Source organism: Leishmania infantum, chromosome 19 (assembly GCF_000002875.2).
Source record: "Leishmania infantum JPCM5 genome chromosome 19".
NCBI classification, from domain to species: Eukaryota; Euglenozoa; class Kinetoplastea; order Trypanosomatida; family Trypanosomatidae; genus Leishmania; species Leishmania infantum.
The window spans coordinates 415,602-435,725 of record NC_009403.2 but is presented as its reverse complement, the minus strand read 5'-3'; the positions used below and the strand labels follow the sequence as shown (position 1 = coordinate 435,725).

The following is a 20,124-nucleotide window of genomic DNA, read 5'->3' as shown; positions in this document are numbered from 1 at the left end:
GGTGCAGACACCGGATTCTTTATCGAGGTTCTCCCTGCTTCAACGCTTCGTCTGCTTACTCACTGACCCCCCTCTCTCTCACCCGCTTAGTTCTCTCTATGTTGTCAGAGGCTTCGGATCGGCAACCGTGGTGGAAAGCATACAAGAGAGGAATTGCAGAGAGCCGTCCCGGTAGAGATCGTAGCGAAAGTAAAGGTACGAAGAAGCAAGACCGTTTTCGCCGCGCGTGTGCTGGGCCATGCGTGCACTACCACGGTCGCGGTGGAAGGAAAGCGAAGAAGGCGGTTCGTGTGTGTGTATGTGTGCTCCCTGTGTACCTCACGCACGTGCTTTTCCATGAAAACAAAACCAACAACAGCAGCCAAAATAAAAAGAAAACAAGAAGAGGCCACCCCACGCAGTGAAGCCCGCCTTCGTGCACATGCAAAAGGGCAGCAGCAGCAGTGAGAACAAGAAGAATCGAATTCGATACACACGAAAGGCCCCACCGCATGAAAGAATGAGGCAGAACGAAATAACCACCACCACAAAAGAAACGCGCGATGATGTGAGCACCAGGGAACGTGGCCCGCAAAGGCGAGAGGTAGAGGAAGAGAGGTGGGAGAGGTGGCGGCTCGTGAGGCACAGCCCCAGTCAACGCCAGCGCACCGGCACACAAGACCGAACGCGCTTGCCTTACCCCTCTTTTATATGTGTTTCAGCGAGGCACAGACGGGCGCTCTCCCGCTATGCGTGTATGTGCGTGTGTGTGTTGGTGTCGGTGGCGATGGCGGAGGCAATAGCAAGACCAAATAACAAGAAAACGAAAAATCAGACGAAGTTTAAGCTGGATTCGCTTATCCCCGTCCGTCTCTCTCCACCTCAGATGCTCTTCGAGCTTCCTCTTCTTCTGCCCTACGTGTGCGCGCATGTGCAAAGATATGCGAGAACGCACATGAGATGGATAGGGGTGGCGATGGTGATGGTGATGGTGAGACACAGATGGAGGCAGAGCACAAGAGTGTCCAGGAGTAACGGTGAGAAGCAGCTGTGACGCCTTGTCTGACTCGCAAAACAAGAATGAATGCGATAAAGGGTAGGAGTGGGTGGGGGTGAAGGTGTGAGCGCCCGTGGTACAGAGGACCGCATAGCTCGCTCCGTTGCGCGCCTCCCTCACCTCCTCTTCTCCGTTTCCTTTAACGCCCGTGAACGATGGCGTGCGTACACTGGAGCTGCGCCATCGGAGAGGGGCCAGTGCAGACGCGCCGTCATCCTTCTTTCTCACCATCCCGCTCACGGCGGAGCCACAAGGGGCATCCCCGAGGTCTGAAAAAACAGCAGGGGGGCACGCCAGCGGTCGCGCGTGCCGGGCGAGCGTCTGTGCGTGTGCACAGCCGCGGCTACCCTCAGAGGGAGCACCGAGGACCAAAAAAATCGGTTTCTTTTTTTTTTTGCGTGTTCGGAAAGTCCACCACAGCCAGGTCCACGAGTACACTCACACACACAAACACAACCACACACAACCATAGCTCACCCGCCTTCGCAGGGATACGGCTGCATCGTCATCGTCTGGGTCATGCCGTCCTGCGTCGCATCGGGGCCGTGCGACCAAACGGCTCTTCTTGTCCTTTCCTCGCACCTCCTCTCGGATGCGTGCTGCGCGATCGGCGCCAGACAGGCGACTCGGATGGACAGCACGCCTCGATGCAAAGCATGCCGCGTCCAAGGTCCTGCCCTCGAGGGTGACGGCCGTGGCGGCGTCGACCGTGCGGGCAACAAGGGCTGGCACAGGTGCATGGCGGAGGAGCTCGAGGAGGAAGACGACCAGCTTCAGGTCAGGGCCCTCAGAGACCCTGTGCTTGGCCACCGTGGCATACTTCCCCCCTGGCTCGCTTCAAGCCGCGGCATGCCATGATGTGTGTAGGCTCGACATATTCGAGTTGTGACGACTCGATGGTGACATTCGCAGTGCTCGCGTCATGCTTCCCCTACATGCGCTGTGACGTTGATCGGTGCGCATCTCTTCGCGCCTTTTCTGTCCATCCCTCGTGCTCTTTGGACTTCTGGATGCCTTGCTCGGATGCGATACACCACGCCAGCTATGCTAGACGGCGCACGTGCGCAGTCCTCGCAATTATCTACGTCCTGCGACCTGCTCCGGGATGTAGCTCCCGGTTCGCGTTATGAAAAGCGCATAATTGTACCTCTGTCGTCACTGGCAGCACCACGACATTAGCCTACTAAAAGTGGACAGCGAGTTGGATCGCGCCGTGGTCACTTGGCGCCGTGGTGGCGGCGCCCCAGTCCTTGATGAAGCAGTCGAGCCCCGGGGTGGCGTCCGTTGACGCTTCCGTGGCCCCGTCTGCGCTGCGCCGTGCCGGGGTGTCGTTATCGCCTGCACAGGCCAGGCATCCGCCCTTAAACCGGTCGTGCGGGGGTGGCCCCTGCCCGGTCGGATCGTCCTTTCGCGTCCCACGCCGGGTAGTGCGAGCTGGCGCCCACTCGAATCATGCGAGAGCTGAGCGCGACGTTGCTTGGCGCCTGATGGAGAGAACTTCCCGAGTCACCAGGTCACTCTTAGGGGTGCAGCCGGAGGTGAGGTGTGTATCCGTCTAGTAGGGCCACCGCAGCAAAGCCAGAGCAGAGACAACACAGGAGGTGGATGCGCATATTTGTGGGACCGTCGACACAATTTGCAGCGCACTGGTACGAGCGCGATCATGGCCGTAGGTCTCTGCGGCACCGCGCTGACCCACACCTGTCCGCCGACACCGAGAGCCCGCTGTCCATACCCGAGGGCAGGCTGCCGGCTGCTTGGCCTCCCCATACAGAGCGGGCACTTGAAGTGTGGTGCCACGCTGAGGTGGCCCGCATCATCAGGGTAGCGCAAGTGATCTATGAAAGGAGAGCAAGGACGCACGAGAAGAGCAGCGATGCTGAGTTTTGATCTCTGCCTTTGGTCCCTTCGCAGAGCCTCCACACACTCAACGCCCGCAAGACGGAGAGCCTGAAAGAGCCCAGGAGCCGCACAACGGCACCGTTGGTGTGGAGAGATCAAGAACCAACAGTGACACACACATAAGGGAAAGCACGACACAGGAGACCAGGAGCGAGGCGTCTGCAATGCAGCGGGCCAAGGCTGTGAAGAAGAGGGGATCGGACACACCCGTGCAGGCGCGCAAAGACCGAAGACATGGATCGCGGAAGCAAGACCGCCCTCTCGAGTGCGGGTGGGGTGGCAGAGAAAGAGAGACAGGGCATGAAGACAAGGAAGAGGTGTGCCTTGTGCGCATGTCCTGCACGCTCACACAGGAGGTAACCCAGCTCTCGCACACGGCACCTGCGCCGGTAGCCGATCTCCACTTCCCGTCCCTCTCTCCCCCCTCCTCCTCGACACCGGGCACGCACGGACAACCACCGCAGACGGTATCGCAGCCGAAAAAAAGATACAAGTACACAGGCCGACACGCACACCCACCCACCCACCCACACACACACACACACAAATCATGGCAACAAAAGAGAGACGACAACGACGAGACGCCTCCTCCAGCAGACGCCAACAACACAACGCCCTCCCCTCCCGCAATGCAACGCGCGAGAAATCCAAAAACGAAAACAAAGAACATGCCCAGACATCCCCCTCGACGAAAAGATCGCACCCGCACGCCACGCCGCACACCGTCACGCACCACTCCCGTAGACGTGGGGGCCCCATCGTTCGTCAAATCGATCCATGCTTGCGTACGTTCCCCAAGGCACGATCTTGCACGCGTGTGTGGCGCCGCTTTCCAACACCGCCGCGTATTGCCATGGTGGAGTGGAGAGGGAGGGGATTTGGAAGGGGGCGGGGACAACAATAGACGCCCTCCAGAAGGGTGTGCATGCAGGTTTGTACGTCCGTGACAGTTGGCAGGAGTGTGGGTGGGTGGGCAGCAATCGCGAAGGATCAAGGAAGAAGAAGCGTATGCTTTCTGGAGCTAAGCACGCACCGGGGCGGTATTCGTTGGTTGGTTGGGCGAGAGAGGACGGGACAGTGGCGGTGCCGGCCACATGAAAAGAATTGACGCCTACAAGTGCACGCGCCCACAGACTCAGACGCGTGCAGGCGACGAGCTGAGAAAAGAACGCTAACATCGTCTGCCACCGCGCGGGTGTGTTCTCCTACCGCCCCTTCTTCGCTAGTCCATCGCTGCTCCTTTCTCGTCTCCACCGACCCCCACACACCCCACAGCCATACACGGAGCTGGACGACCTTCACGTCGCAAGAGAGCCCTCTCCTGAGCTCCCAAAATGTCTTGCTCTCTCTAAAACAACGAGATCCAATTGAATGCGCGCGCGCGCTTCTCTATGCCCTTTATGCCTTTCTATGCGCAGCGGCACTGCGAAGGCTACGGCATCCTCCTCGCCCTCCTCTTCTTCACTTCCTGCTTGTGGGACGTGCCACATGGTCCTGCTCGACGCCATCGCCAGCCGATGTAATCGACGACGACGTCTCCACAGAGGTGCGAGGGGAGCCGGCTGCGGCTGCGGCTGCGGCTGCAGCTACTGTGGCCTGCATCTGCGCCATGTACGGATGCAGGACCACGCGCATGGCTTCCTCAAGCGCCACATATGACAAGGGGGACGCTGGCGATGAGGCCGACGCCGGTGCAGACGCTGGCTGACGGCCAGGCACGCTGCGCTGCAGGTGCTGCTGGCGACGCAAGAGGCGCAGTAGCTGGCGATTGTGCTGCGACACCTTCACTGCCTCCTCCTCGGCCGCCTCCGCACGTACCTGGGCCCACAGGCCCTCGAGCGCAGCCTTCAGCGCTTCGTCCGACTCTGCCGCACTGGTCGTGGATGCAGCCGCAGTCACGGAGGCGGGATCGGCCGCCCGCTCGTTTCGGTACACATTTTCCATGGCTGCCCGCACATGGTCCTCTATCTTGTCCGTCGACGTCCGCACGGTGTGGTCGACGACGCGGGTCAGCATCTCCTCCAACTCGAACGACGTGACGGGCAGCACCGGCGTCGACGGCTCCTCATCACGCCTGTCCTCGCGTGCGCTGTTTTGGGCGCTGCGATGAACGTCGCAGTAGGCGTCCAGCTGCTCCACAACGCTCGCGTGAATGTCTCGCCGGATCGCATGCGTGATCTCGTGCACAGTGTCGGCGACGGCCCTATCCAGCGACTCTCTTGAGAGGGTGGCCGCGTACGCTGCGGCAGGCGCGGCCGCTTGTGCCTCGGCCGCCGCGCGTTCTTGGCTTGCGAAATAGCGAAGGTCACTCCGCAGGCTCTCTAGCTCCTCGCTGAGCTTCGAGTGATGCTGCTCCTGCAACTCATGGAGATCTCTCAGAAGGCGCACCTCTTCCTCGCTCTTCAGTGGAGCGGCTGCGGTCTCTGGTGGGTGGGCCACTGCGGAGTCTACCAAGCCTTCAGTCTTCGCAGCGGCCGCGGCCGTTGTTGCCGCCGCCAGTGCTGACAAGCGCTCACTCAGCTCGCGTAGCTGCGCCAAGGTCTGCGACATAGTGCTCTTTATCTCGTCTTGCCTCTCAAGGAGCACAGAGGACGCGACGTCAGCGCTGTCAGTCGGGGATGTGGATGCAGGCGTCGCCATCAGTGCCGGTGCTGCGGCGATTGGTGTGGCCTCGCCGTTCGCTGCTTCAGCGTTGCGCCCTGGCGTGCTGGCGAGGCGTTCCCCCAGCACATCCATGATTGGCTTCACCTCGTCTCGTACGATCGCCTCCAGCGTGTCCGATAGCTTCTCCAGTGACCACTGTCCCACTATGCTGGACAGCGTCTTGACGAGGTGGGCAGTCGCCTGCTCATGGCGCACCGACACCTCCTCGACCGCCTCCGTCACCATTGTTTTCATCTCAACGCGCTGCGCTGCCCGGGCGACGGCTTCGCTGTCTGCGTTCATTGCACTCGACTGCTGCGCCGCCTCAAAATGCCCGCGCAGCTGCGCCTCCTTGCGCTGCACCAAAACCTGCGTGAGGGCTGCGATACGGATCGCATCAGCGACGAGCGTGTCCGGATGCTGCTGTCGCGGAGAAGAGGAGGATGGTGTCTCCCACTGCAACGGGGGGCTCAGAAGCCATGGCTGCTCCGACAGCAGACGGTACACCTCTTGAAAGGTGTTACTCACCTCGGCGGCTTCGGCAGAGAGCGTCGGGGCCGCGGATGGTACCATCCCAGATTTGCTGCCGCGGCGCACAGCACTCATCTTCACGCTGTTGCCGCCACCTTCGACCATCGAGTGCTCCAGCACATAGGACAGATGTGCCGGGGATACGTCGTCCGCCGTTAGCACTGACATGCCCGCCACTTCCGCACCCGCTGGTGTCGCCTTGAGCTGCGTCAGCTGGTACTGCAGCTCCTGCTGTAAGACAGCGGCGTCTTCTCTGGATAGTCGCGTATGGATGAGTATGTAAACATACGGTTTTGGTGACATCGGTGCTGCCGTGGTGGCGGTGCCAGCGGCGCCATCGTCGGCGACCGAGGAGGCCGCCGCAGCCTTCATGGCATACCGTTTTCGCGAGCTCTTGCGCTCGGAGACGCGCCTGACGCGCGCTGGGTCGAGGCCGGCCAGCTCCGCCACCTCTGCGGGCAGCTGTGAAGCACCGCTGGACATGGCGCTGGTGAGGTCAGCAGCGGCTTGCAGGGCACCAAGCCACACCGTCGAGGCACTGCTCTCCTTGCTGACACCGTAGACCACCATGTGCATTGTGAGCGGTGAGGCAGCGGACGAAGCCGAGACATCCGCCGCGGCAGCAGTGCGCATCTCCTCGTACACAGCCGGGCTGATCAACGGCTCTAGTATTCGGATGGGCAGTGGTCGGCCAGGTTGAGATGCCCACAGCAACTTTTCCTTCGAACTGTCCACGGACAGCAGGCGCGGCGGTCGCGCTACGGCGGCACGCTTTCCCGAAACAGTGGCCGCAATCGAAGCGACCAGGCGCGCCTGAGACGGCGTCGCCGGCCTACGCTTCTTCTTTTGAGCGGCGAGCGCCTTGAGAGAGACGCGTGCCACACGGCGCACCACTCGCTCCACCCGCCTTGTGTTCGCCTCTGAAGCTGCCGTCTTTGCCGGCGGTGCGGTGTTCGCGGCTGCAGCCGTGGCTGCTAACGTTGGGACCGGCTCTGCAGATGCAGCCGCAGCGACTGGCGAGGACGCAGAGGGCAACACGGCTTTCGCTGCCGTTGCCGTTTCGTCCACGTCGGCCTTCGGCGGCGTCGAGCTGTTCGCCTCTTTTGGGTTCCCTCTGCGCTGCGGGGCGACCTGCGCCGGCGCTCCACTGAGGCTGCACCGAGCGGGGCTGCTGCATGTTGTCGACGGAGCCGCCTCCGCAGCAGCTGAGCGATCGGAGGCCGGCGCGGCGCTGACAGCCTGGGCGCTGTCATGGGAGTTTGTCGCAGGAGCCGTGGCCAGAGGGACTGCCGCCGGCACGCGAGGCGGCACGGGCGGCAGCTCCGCCAGTGTGCGCACGCGCTTTGTCTGCTCGTCGCCGAGAACCAGGACTGTCAAGGGTGGGGTGTGGACAGACTGCCCGTCTTCGGTTGCCACCTCCGGTGGGAGCGGGTGCATGCTCAGGGCATTGCGGATGATGAACTCCTGCACTTCGGCATCCTCGCGAGGGAGGGTTGTCTCCACGAGCACTACCAGCGGCGACGATGCGTCAGCTGCCGCACCGCTTGTGCCGTCGGCTGTGCGCTCATGCGTGTCGTTGACCACGGCGGCGTGGATGCGGTTGACCAGCAGGATGTCCGCGAGGTGCGCCAGCTGGTGCTTTCTCGCGATGGTGGTGTAGTCTAGGCGCAACACCCGTCCCACGTCAGGGATGTCGGTCGACGTCGAAGACGACGACGAGGAGGAGAGGACGTGCTTTAGCAGCGTGCAGTTCACACCTGAGAGGACAGTGTCAACGAGATTCTTGCCGGCATTTCGTGTCTTTGCTTTGGCAGGCGCTGCCGTGGTCGCGGGAGGTGGTGGGGCGCCCGCAGGTGGTAGCTCGAGTTGCCCAGCGCGCTTCGCAGGTGCTTTCACCGCAGCTGGAGGCTTTGATGCGGCTGCCCGCTTCGGCTTTTTCGCTTTCGTTGCCTTGGCCCTCAGCTCCGCCAGGACGGCGTTAACGGCGGCGTCAATGATGACGCTCTTCGAGCGTCGCCTTACACGGCCGCCTAGGCGACAACCGACAAGACGAAGCATGCGTCTATCCTGGTTCACTCACGTTAACACAAAGACCGCGTTCGCTCCAGCTCAGAGACGCGCGGCGTGGCAGAGAAAGAGAGAGGGCGAAGGAAAAGCGAGCAACACACGAATGAACGCAGAAGGAATACAGCTTCTATGGGGGTACGTCTCTCCCCTCTCCCCCTTCCCCTCCTCTACGCTTGAGATGAGCACCAAAGCGAAACAGTGAGAGGGGTGGCGCTGGTCGACGCCGCTGACCGCCGCCTCGCGCGTGCCTGAAAAAGAGAGAGAGAGTGACACTGTTCTCAGCAGCAGAGAATGCAATGAAAAAAGGCCTCGATGCGCCTCAGGCGTGCGCGCACATACACAGACGCGCACGAGGAGCGAAGTAATGATGATGGCTAATGATTGTCGTAATCTATGCGCCGATGTGCGCGCGTGTGATGTGCACGCAGAATGCTGTGGCGCACAGTGCGGGTTTGTCTATGATTCAAATGAGTGGAGACAGAGAGGGAGAGGGAGAGCGCGGGTGTGCGCGGCAACGAAGACTGCCAGGACCGTCGCACCCTCGATTTTGTGCCTCGAACACAGCAGAGCCTCTTTGTTTTGGCTTCCCGCTCTCCCAGACTCGCGAAAGAAACAAAAAAAAGGCGCGTACACCCTTCGCGCGGCTTTGGTGCACAGTGCACACCTTATCCCTCTCTTTCTGTGCGCGTGTATGTGCGTGTGCGTGCGCGTGGGGGCGCTACGAGAGGAGGGCGGCGGTAGTGGTGGTGGTCGTGTTGGTGGTGGTGCGGCGGTGCACGACGGGGCTGCAGAGATAGGGAGAGGCGAGAGAAGAGAGCTCAGGGGCCGTCTCTCTGTGTGTGTGTGTACACGTCTTCTCTCGCTGTGTCCACCTCCTCCCTGCTTTGGCTTCGTTTCGCAGACTTCCATCAGAAAAGACGCACACATGGAATGGCAGGATTTCAGGATGCAGGGGAAGAAGTGAGTAGCCCGCTCGACAGTCCGTCGAGAGAGAGAGGTGTGTGCGTGTGTACGCAGAGATGGATACGTTTCGGCACCGCGGGAGCGCGAGAGCAGAGGTTCGCGAGGGGAAGGGCGAGGGACGGAGGGTTACGGGAGCGCATCGCACCTGCACCCACACCGACACTCGTACAAGAGGGTGAGTTTTCGCCCGTGCGCACGGGCGATGCCCTTGGCTGTCTCCTGATGTTGACAAAGTCGGGTTTGAGAGGAACAATCGACATACGCGCGCACACACACACACACACACAAGTCAGCCCGCCTTCTCCACCCGCGGAGACTCTTCGACTCTATGACTCGATGCTGTCCGAAAAACGCATGATAAGACTCGCACACGCCAACACGGACGCGTACGCGTGGTTTTACTGCTTGATCCCTCTTCCGGTCGAGGATGTCGCCGTTGCTAGCGTGCGGCGGGCAGAGCGCACGACTCCTCGAGATGATGCAGACGCAACGGACACCCTCACCTTGTCAGCCTTGAGCTTTTTGCTGCGGTTGCGGTTAACAAGCAAGCTACTGATGAAGTCCTCCAGAAGACCGTCCTCGGCAAGCTCCTGCTCCCGCGCTGTGGCGGTCGTTTTGAACGAGTCGGACACGCTCCGACTGCCCTGAAACTGCTGCTTCCATAAGCGCGAGCCCTTGGTGGCGGAGGGCGCGGACGACACAGGCGACGAAGATGATGCGGCCTTGCAGGAAAACTGTGACTTGGCTTCCTTGGCCTTCGCCCGCATCGCCCTACGCGCCTCGCTGCGCCGCTCCTTCCTCTCCTTCTCCCTAAGCTGCGCGAGTATGATCTCCTCTTCGATCTTGGCGATCTCTTCATCAGTGAACGGACTGCCGCCGCCGCATTGGCTGCTGATGCGCGCTGCTTCCGCACGAGCGGCAGCCACGCTCTCACTTACGGGGTACAGGCCCAAATCACTCACACTGCCGAAAGTCGAGCTCGTCGCTGCACCGTCTGCCGCGTCTGTTGCGTTGTGCTCGCTGTCGACGTCGTCGTCATCATCGTTCATGCCCCATCGTGAACCGGAGGCTCGTCGAAGCCGCGGCACCTCTGCGGCGCAGTACCCATTATCTCTGCCGAAAGCGATGGCGCCGAAGTTGAAGAGGCCGCCCTTGATCATGGCGGCGCTTTCGTTTACTTCGGCCGACTCGGCCTGCAGCGTCGTCGCCGGAAGCGTTCGGTGCGCGGCGCCTGCGCCGCCGGCTGCATCGGCTCTCGCGCTCGCGTTGAGGAACGGGGCGGTGACTTCCGAGTTCAAAAGACTCGGCGCGTATGCAAGTCGAGACGGCTGCGAGGGCGCAGCGTCGTCCACAGCAGTGCTCGCGGTAATGTGTCCATTGCCGGTCTCTCTGGTGTCGCTGGTGCGAGTCAGTATGTTAGTTGTGCTTTCTGCAGGACACCTGTAAACCGGCTCTGCTTGATCAGCGTTCCCCCGGACAGAGGAGGCGCCTGGCGCGGAGATTCGCTGCTGCCATTCCGCCGCCGCCCTACCATTTCCGTTGCAGCCGCCATGGTGGCTTCGCTGAACCTCCACTTGCGCGCTCAGCGCTGCTGCCGACGCCGCCGACTTCTTCGAGGGGGCATCGAAGGAGACGCTGTTGAGAAGGTCCCACAGATGTTGCACGGCATCGTCTGCCACGCCGCGAGTGCTAGCATCCCTGTGCTTCCCTTCCGTCGCCGCTGGGGGTGTGCGAGGTAAGGGCGGTGCTGAGGCTGTCGCGGCGGTGCCGCTCTCGCCGACCGGCGCAGTGACTGCGCGCCGGGGTGCTCCCGCCACCTTTGTTGCCGTGGCAGTGCGCGCGGGAGCTGGTTCCGCTGGTGAAGGCTTCGGTGATGCCGGCGTCGCCTTGCGCGGCTGCGGTGCCAGCATCGGGTTCTCGCCTCCTTTCTCGCTCTCCGCGGCGCTCAGCACACACACAGACGTGCGATCGTTTTGCCCCGCCACCAACGATTGCTGCGCGGTGCTGTCCAACGTGGGGCGCACATGTAGGGCGTTGGCGAGGCGGTGCTGCACGGCCATCGCGGCCTCGTTGGAGAGCTGGGTGCGGAAGACGAAGATGAAGGGCAGGAGGGAGCGGCGGTATGCGTTTATGTTCCCTATCACGTGCTCGCTCTGCGGTGCATAGGCATCGGGGTAGAGCAGCACGTGCCCGGCGACTGGGTCAACCTGCTCCAGCGCTGCATCGATCGCCGCCAGGTGAGCATCGTCCCAATCTAGATGGTCGATCACGAGCACGTTCGCGGTGGCAGGCAGTTCAACAAAGGCGCGGTCGGAGAGGTACACCGTCGTCGCCCCGTAATACAGCCGTGATACAACTTGTGTGTACACCGGCATGGAAATAGATGGCTTCGGCGGTGAAACGGGGGTTGCGGGAGCAGCGACGGTGAAAGCCACTGCGTCCGAGTTGTTTTCGGCGGCTGTGGTCGCTACTGCATCTTCTTCAGCGTCTTTTCCCTCCACTTCAGTGTCTGCACTGTCGCCTTCAGAGGCGGTCAACGCCGGGCCATCGCCTGCTGCTCCCGCCGCTGCATCCTCCTGCAGCACCTCCGTGAGGGATTTGGCAGCGGTGCCTAGTGCAGCCGGCGCACCGGTATGGGCACTAGCTGACTCTTCTCCCGCTGCCTCCTCAGCTGCAGAGATGCCGTCATCACCCGACACGCTTCCAGCCGCGGCATGCTCTGTTGCCCAGGACTCTGCGCCTTTGGCTGTTGCGGCGCTCAAAGCCTCGGGTGTGGCATCGTTCAACGCTGGAACAGCCGCTGCTGCAGGTGCTTCTGCAGTAACGCTTTCACTTAAAGGACCGTCAATGTCGAACTCTTCGAACTCTTCCAGGGGGAGCAGTGCCTCTGCATCCGTTGAGCGCGTCAGAGCAGCCGCTTTCGCATCTGCTTCCGCTAGTGGAGGTGCATGAGCTGTGGCAAGGAATACGCTGCCACTGTTGTTACGCTCCGGTCCGCTCCTTCGCGGCGTGTCAGGGATGTTGACACCATCTGCGCTGTCCGTGTGGTCAGCCGGGCCTGGCGCCGCCGGCGATGCTGCGTCGGCGGCAACGCCGTCGCCGTCCAAATCCGCAACATCCACTGATTCCTCTTCGACCGGGCTATCGTGCTTACTCGACGAGACCGCTGCAGCGGCCACCAGAGCTGCAGCGCTGGCCGCACTGCCTCCAGAGCAGGTTTGGCTCTTCACGTGGGCCCAAACTGTATTAACGCTCCTCTTTGCTGTCGATGGTGCTGTGATGATCTTCTCATCCGCCGGCGTCGTCGTGCGGGCCTCTTTCGCCCGCATGGACGGCGTTGCCGCTCGATCTACGTAAGTGGCTGCTTCCCAGCACTGGGAGGCGCCGGCGCCATTGCCATCAGCAGCGCTGTTTGTGCCGTCGCCACCGCCGTCGCCCCCTTCGACGACCTCCTCACCCTCGTCGAGCTCGACCTCGACCTCTTCCCATACTTCTTCATCCTCGCCCTCCAAGTCGTCAGCCTCTTTGGCAGCACCCGTGGCGCCCTCCGCTGCACCGGCTGCCGACACACGCGGAGACACAGCAGCAGCCGGCGCTTCCGCTGCACCAGTGCTGCTTTTGCCTTCTCTTCCAGCAAAGTCCCCTGAAATCGGAAGAGGGCTCGCCGGCGCATCACCGGCACCATTGGCGGACACGACCGCGGGGTCGACAGCTGCTGCAGCCGCCGCGGCCACAGACGCGGTAGGCGGCGCATCTCTCGATGAGGCGCTCTCAGCCTTGTCAGGAGCGGGTCTGTCTGGCGTAGTTGGCGAGTCGATGTAGCGCGTCCAGTGGCGGGACTTGATGCCATCTAGCACACACGCTCGGAATTCACCGAAGGCGCCGAGCGCGTCAAGTTGGGCATCGATCTGCTCCTGCCGCCGCGCCGCTTGCTTCTTCGTGTCGTCCGTCCTGAAGAGAAAAATCAGCGGCGGGGTGTAGGCGTCGTCCTTGTCGAGCTCCTCCTTCGCCTTCTGCGCCTCGGCGCGGTGGGCGGTTATGATGGAGGCCATCGTGGACTTGGGGTTCACCCGCTTCGACTTGCGCTGGCCCTTGCGAACATCCATCATGAAGATGTTTGCGTTGGTTGGCAGGGTCGGCTGCGCCGTGGCGCGTGCCAGCCGCTCCGTACTCATGTTAAAGCGGATACAGGGAACACGGTCGCCGTAGGAGAAGCTGATGGCACGGCGCTGACATGCGACGGCACACGTGCGCGCTAAAGACACCGTGCCACAGCTCCGCCGCCATGCGCGCGATACACTATCCGCCGCCACCGCCGCCGCAGAGATGGAGGATGCAGCGATGGGGGGTGACGAGAAAAGTACATCGACACGTCGAACCGCGCAGCCATCACACTTCGCGCAGCCCATCGTGTGCAGTACGCTGCTACTCAGCTTTCCAGGCCCCTCCACACCTGGCGGCCACATCGGGCCCAGACGGGAGCTCCTAAAAAAGGTGCGTCTCAGCATATGGCTTGTCTGTCCGTACCGTCTCCTCGAGGGAGAGAACAGCGCAGGGCAGCCCAGGCGGCCGCAGAGACAGAGCCCCCCCCCCTCCCACACACACGGCAACAAGTGAACTTCGCAGCAACCAACGAACACAACGAAAAGCCGAGCCTCCTTCCTCCAACAGTCGAATGGGAAAGAAAAAGAAGATACGGAGAGACAGGCAAAACAAGAGAACAACGGCAGCGCTCAATGCGGGTGCCTATCCGCCGTGGCGGGGCGCGGGTGTGGGTGGGACCACTCGTACAGGTAACTTCTATGAGGTGCGTGATGACGCAACACGCGAGGAACAACAGCAGCAAGAGAAGATATGGGGCGGGGGAGCACCAATCACGGGCAAGGGAACGGCGTGTGTATATGCCTGTGCACGTGTACTCTAGCAGCACCAGAGGTGCTGGCGTCTATGGGAGGGGCTTTGGCCTTCTATCCTAAATTTGAATGTCCAGTTCGCTGTGCCCGCCACAAGTGCACGGCAGACACGGATACACTGCTTTTTTTTTGTGGCGGCAACGAGCGGATTATACCAGCGGTGAGCCGGTGACTTTGGGCGACGTCGATAAAGGAGGACGATGTGGAGAAGGCGAGCTCCACGACTGCGTCCACGGGGCAACGCGTGCTTGCGTGTGTGGGCGTGTGCGCGCGGCTGAGCACCGCAGTAAGGAAACTCTGTCGCAGAGCCGCACGTATCGCCGTTTCTTTTTGATCGGCTATGCGGAGAGGCAAGGGGCGGTAAGAGGGAGACAATTGAAGTGAGCAGGGCGGAGCCGGGTGTGGGGAGGGGGGAAGGGAGGGGAGGCGATGCAGCCTTTCATATTGCATCGATGGGCACCCCCACACCAAGTGCTGCCTGTGCAGTGTCAGCATGTCTGCATGCGTACGGATGCAGAGACTCGGCGCAGTCCGCAGCTATCGGCCCATAGGCACACTCGCCTACAAGTCTCTTCAAAGACACGGAGGAGGTGTGCGCAGTTGGCTCCCGCCATCCCTCCCTTCTCTTTCCTTCTTTGCTCGAACGTGCACACACACATGCGCACACAACTGTTCCACGCCGGGGAACTCGACCTCCAGTGCCTCTCCAAGCAGCCGTGGATCTCTCGCCATGGCCATCGCTCTCCCTCTCCCCGGCATTTCGCATCCTTCTGCCGAGTGATGGGTGGGCGAACAACACAAGCAACGCGAGAAGCGAAATGTTACGATGTCGCTTCAGTGAAGCACGTACCGCAACAGGGGCATCGGCGCGTGTGTATGGCTGTGGTGGTGGGGCTAAATGAACGATAGAGGCAGACACATGTGCGGCATCCAAGCCCCCCCTTCTGCTCACACATGCTGCGTGAAATTCCATTCCTCCCTCCAGCCGCCCCTCTCTCCCTCCCTCCGACTTGGCACTTGAAGAAGCATAAACAAAGAGGAAAAGGTCGAGAGCGCGCGCGCAACAACGCGACAGGCACCCACCCACCCACTCTCACAGAGTGGGGTATGCACGGAGCCCTGAGATGCCACGCCCCGAGGTGCGGATGTCACACCCGTCTTCTACCCAAGGACGAGGGATGGGATGGGAGGCGCACACCGCACGATAAACAACGGCAATACAACAAAAAATACGTTAAAGACCACTTAGGCATTAACCCGCCGTAGCTCACTTCCCCTGTCGTTCGTCTGCTCCGCTGTGCGCTCCCTGTGCATTCGCGCGTCTCGGCACACGCACACACGTACGCAGCAAACGGGGACGACAACAGAAGCGGCACAGCCTCATGAAGATAGAAATGGGTTTTGGAGGAGAGTGTGGGGGAGAGGGGTGGCGTGTGCGTGCGCGTGGCGGTATCGGAGTGAGAGGAACGAGGGTGTTAGGACAGCTCCAGCTCAATATACGTGAGGTGCAGCATGGCAAAGCAGCGTGCACTTCCCCCTCCACTCGCTCGCTCGCTCCCTCACTCACCACCGTGCGCGACCTTCTGCGCTCTAAGCAGCCTAAGATGCCCACTCTTTGAGTGGGCCGGGAGACGGAGAGGAAGAGTGAGTCGGTGGGTACGCACAGAATCACACCCAGGTGTCGTATCGACTCCCGGCTTCCCTCCTGCCGTTCGGCCAAGTCGCCTCACCCTCTCCGTGCGCGTATCAACGCCCGCCTTCCTTCATTCGTTTCCTCTCACCCGGACGGCGCCGCTTTACAGAGGGACGCACAGGAACTGGATGTTGAGCTCCATGTAAGAGCACGGGCTCGGAATGTCGTACGCCTTGAGCGTGTTCGGGTGGATGACGCCGAGGTGCCCGATGCGCACTGCCTGACCAGCGCGGTGAAGAATGATGTCCATAGCGCGGCCAGGAAAGAAGGCGCCGTCCTCGCCCTTCTCCAGTGTGTAGTAGTCGCCTTCGTAGTCCTCTGCTATCTCCGCTTTCGACGGGACGCCAAGCTTGAGTAGGGCGAGCTCGGTGAGGCCGTGAATGCTCTCAAATCCGCTAGAGCTGCCGTTGCAGTGCGCGGCGGCGAGGTGTCTCTGGTTCCGCGCACCACAGGACGCGTAGTCGGCCTTCAACTCCAGCACCGGTGGGAAGTTCCGTTCGTTGTCCAGCAGGACGACGTCCGCGCACTCGAAGAAGCGCTGCGGTAGAGGCTTCGACTTGTTCGTCGCGAGCGTCTTCAGAATACCGGGGAGCAGTGATGGGCGGCACACCTGGAACTCCATCGTCTGCGGGTTGGCGATGTGCGCCGCGACGTCGTTGTCCACGCGGCCCAGGCTCTCGAACGCATCGGCGCGCGAGCAGAGTGACAGCGTCAGCAGCTCCGTGTAGCCTGCGCAGGCCATCTCAGTGCGCAGCAGCTGCGCCACCTTGCTCAGCGGCGTCTGCGTCACAGGGCCATGGGTCTTGCACTCCACGTAGGCGATGTTGTCGTAGCCGTACGCGATGGCGACATCCTCCATCACGTCCGCGACGCCGATGACGTCCGTGCGCATTGGCGGCACCGTCACCGTCACCTCACTCTCCGTCGTCTCCTTGATCGTGTACATCATCTTCTTCAGCAGCTGCGCGCACTCAGCACCACTTTTCATTTCGATGCCGATAATCGAGTTGAGGCGTTCGATGCTCATCGTCATTTCCTTCGTCTCCATCGTTGGTGTCACAAGCGACCTTGTTCCGTCTGGCGTCGGCTCCTCATAGTTCACCTGCACCGCCTCCACTGTGAAGGGATCCTCGCAGTAGGCCGAGAAGGCACACACGAGCTGGTTCACCAGCACCTGCGCCTTGTAGTGGTCCGGGGCCGTGCACTCAATGAAGATGTTCCTGGTGTCCACGGAGATGGCCGAGTAGCGCGAGTTGATGATCGGCGGCAACGAGAGCACGTTCTGGCCGGTACCGTCGTACACAACCGGGTAGGTCGGAAAGGAGGAGATTAGCGGTACATACTTGCCGATGTGGCGGTCCTCGGCGTAGTACTGCGTGAGGCCGTTGCCTGAGCAGTTCAGCTCCCTTGTCTGCCGCAGCGGAACGAACCGGATGGTCTCGCGCGGGCGGCAGGCGAAGATAAAGTCCGTCGTGTTCACCTTGTCTAGGTCGTGGGTGCCAACCGAGGCCAGCGTGCGGCGGCGGGCCAACCCGGCGTGGAGCTTCTCCTGGTAGTCGATGAAGCTGTTGTAACTGCGCTCGTTGAAGCGGATGTTGTGCAGTACAGCGCACACAACGTAGTCGCGCACGTTCTTCACGCTTTTCTCCACGGTCATGCGGTAGAGCGGGTTGGCACGGTTGAGGACGCGGTAGTTGGGGAGCGGCATTGTCCCCATGAACACCTTTAGAGCGCAGGCCATGCCCTCCGCGGTGAGAAGGTCGTGACGGTTTGCCGGGGTGTCAATTTTGTAGAGCTTCTCCTCCGAAAGGTGCGCAGGGGCCTCCGCCGGAGCCACGCTCGCCTTTGCGCTCTTGCCCTGCTCCCTCATGAACATTTCTTTCTCACTCGTAATGTCATCGAGCTCCAGGCCAAACTGGAAACACAGGTCGTTGAACTCCTCGTCTGTGTAGGACTTGCCGATCAGCCGGCAGATGTAGTCCTTCGCCACGGCCAACGTCGGCATCTTCTTGAATCTCTCTGCGTGCGTGTGTGTGTGTGAGTAATACTTCCGTTCAACAGGAAAAGAGGCAGCTAGAGGGAGGGCCGCGGATGCGAGATGATGAGCTCAAGAGAAGCGACGCCGTCAGCAAGGAAGGAGCAGGCAGTGGTGGGTGGGTAGAATAGAAACACCGAAAGGAAAAGCCTTCGATCCAACAGCAAACGAGCAAGCTGATATGCGCCTACGTGCGCGTTTCTAGGCTGGAGAACGAGAAGAGAGGAGGAGATGGCGGCGCGTGTTGTCGTCGCCATCACCGCCGTGGTTCGATAGATGCGTTGCACCGAGGCAGCAGCAGCAAGAAGGGAAGAGGTGTTGCAGGGGTACGATACGCAGTTGACAGGAGAATGGAGGTCAAGGCCGTGGAGGTGTTTGCCGAGGTCGTTGCCCATCGTGACGTGGAAAAGAGGTGCATCATCACAGCGGCACGAGGAAAAGCGGGGTGGGCGCGCAAGGGGGGGGAGGCGGCAGTGGCGACACGCAGACGAACACGTCGGCCAAGAACAGAGCCGGGCAAATCGCTGAGAAGTTGCGGTGTTCTCGGTACGCTCTTCCTCGCTGTTGAGGAAGTCGAAACGCCCATCAATGCTTTCGCGCTAACTGCGCAGTTCGCGTTTACTTTCGTTTTGTTGAACAGCATGCTTCTTTTCCTTTCCCGCATGGCCGGTGTGTTGTCTGCCTGCGCGCAGGTCGTCGTGAGAGGGGTGAAGGGTGGGGTGGGGGTGGGGAAGAATCCAACGCACAGAGAAGCGAATTCAACTGGAGAGGTCCGGTGGGTCCACAACGCAGCAGGGGCGCTCGCATCTCCGGTCAAACAAAGTGAGGACGTAGTCACGCATACCTTCCGCCTCGTGGCTCTCCTTTTTTTTTCTTGAGAGCCAACAGCTCGCGGATGCGGCTCTGCAGCTTGTCTTTATCGTCTTCGTGCTTTGCCACCGCACCGGTCGCTTGCTCATGGGACAGCTGCCTGGCAGCGGCGGCGGCGGCGACGCAGCTGTTCTGGTACTCCTTTACTCGCATGAGTGGGTCGTGCCGCTGCTTCTGCGCCAGGTTCAGCTCCTTTCGTAGCTGCGCCGCTTCCGCGCTGGTAATAAAGCCAGTAGCGGGTGCACTCTCGTCACCGTCGCCTCTCCTCTTCGTCGCACCTGCACCATAGCCGCTGCCGTTGTGGGTGCTAGAGGGACTGTTGCTTTTTGCGTCATCTCGTGGTCGCTTCCTCATGGACGTCTCTGCCTCCACGGAGGCGACTGTTCTAGAAGCAGCAGCGGCGGTGTCGTCTCGTGCTTCTGATTTCACCACACACGTCGACCCGTAGGACTCCTCTTTCTTAAACTTCCTGAGGAAGCTGTTTACGGGGAATGACGCGCCGGTGGACGTCTTCAGCTGCACTTCCGGCTTGCTGACTTGTGGCGAGTGCGGTGAAGCTACAGGCGCATCCTTGGCTGCTTGGGCGTCTGCCTCGTACTCGGCGGCGAAGATGCTGCGCGTCTGTCGGTAGCGTGCCAGCTCGCCGCTGAGCGAGTCCGCTGAGTTTGCCAGCACCAGCTCATCGTAACGACGTTCTTCCTGATCGCGCTGCAGCTCCTTCTGCCGCTCCTCTGCCTTCTGCTTGTTGAGCTCGGCCTCCTCCTTGAGCTGCTCGACGCGGCGCAAGTTGCGGTACGTCAAGGGATGGAAACTTTTGTTCCGGTTGATGTCCTTGCTGTGCGCGCGGTACATCTTTGGCGAGGAGCGCTGGGATGGGGCCGGGGTAAAAGGAGATGAGGTAGCGGTGATCGTGCTGGCATGCCGGTGGCGGTCGTCTGCCCGTTTTTCTTTTTTTAGGGGGAGGGGGGCAGGCGCTGCTCTGTGAGTCGCGTATATACGTATGTGTGTGAGAGCTTGCGTGCTTGATGATACCACAGAGAGAGAGAGAAAGACGAAGGAAGGAAGGAAGGAAGGACGTGACAGTGACATGGGGAGGTGAGGATGAATACAGACGCAACGATTGGTTTCGCCGCGAAAAAGAAAAAGGGGGAAGCACGCACCCAACTAGCATAAAAGCATTCCAAGCGACCTGGGGCGGGGGCGGGGGGCGAGAGGGGCGCCGCAGCGAAGGTCATTGGGAGAAACGAGGGTAAAGGGGCATGGACGGTGTTGGTAGTGTGTGGAGAGGGCGCTGCATGCGAAGCCTCCGTCCTCTCCTTGCTCCTCCCTGTTTCTCCCAAGCGCCCATCACCCAACACGCCAACCACGGAGGCAAGCAGAGAGGCGTGTTGGTACCGCTACCTCTGCGCGCTGCGGCCCCCGCGCTTTCTCTCTTAGCTTTCGTAGACCCTGATCGCCGAGCACGCCTGCA

The 20,124-nt window shown here is 61.2% G+C and overlaps 4 protein-coding genes across 4 annotated transcripts; all 4 read right to left on the bottom strand.

Moving 5' to 3' along the window:
- Nucleotides 1–4,399: 4,399 nt before the first annotated feature.
- Nucleotides 4,400–8,170, bottom strand: LINJ_19_1030 (conserved hypothetical protein; the record flags this gene model as incomplete). The annotated part of the gene is made up of 1 exon (XM_001465027.1): nt 4,400–8,170. The coding sequence occupies one exon, from the start codon at nt 8,168–8,170 to the stop codon at nt 4,400–4,402; it is 3,771 nt and encodes a 1,256-aa protein (XP_001465064.1).
- Nucleotides 8,171–9,540: 1,370 nt separating this feature from the next.
- On the bottom strand, nt 9,541–13,650 carry LINJ_19_1020 (hypothetical protein, unknown function; the record flags this gene model as incomplete). The annotated part of the gene is made up of 1 exon (XM_001465026.1): nt 9,541–13,650. The coding sequence occupies one exon, from the start codon at nt 13,648–13,650 to the stop codon at nt 9,541–9,543; it is 4,110 nt and encodes a 1,369-aa protein (XP_001465063.1).
- A 2,201-nt stretch (nt 13,651–15,851) lies between these two features.
- LINJ_19_1010 (putative phenylalanyl-tRNA synthetase) lies at nt 15,852–17,753 on the bottom strand (the record flags this gene model as incomplete). The annotated part of the gene is made up of 1 exon (XM_001465025.1): nt 15,852–17,753. The coding sequence occupies one exon, from the start codon at nt 17,751–17,753 to the stop codon at nt 15,852–15,854; it is 1,902 nt and encodes a 633-aa protein (XP_001465062.1).
- Nucleotides 17,754–18,617: 864 nt separating this feature from the next.
- Nucleotides 18,618–19,505, bottom strand: LINJ_19_1000 (conserved hypothetical protein; the record flags this gene model as incomplete). The annotated part of the gene is made up of 1 exon (XM_001465024.1): nt 18,618–19,505. The coding sequence occupies one exon, from the start codon at nt 19,503–19,505 to the stop codon at nt 18,618–18,620; it is 888 nt and encodes a 295-aa protein (XP_001465061.1).
- Between the last annotated feature and the right edge of the window lie 619 nt (nt 19,506–20,124).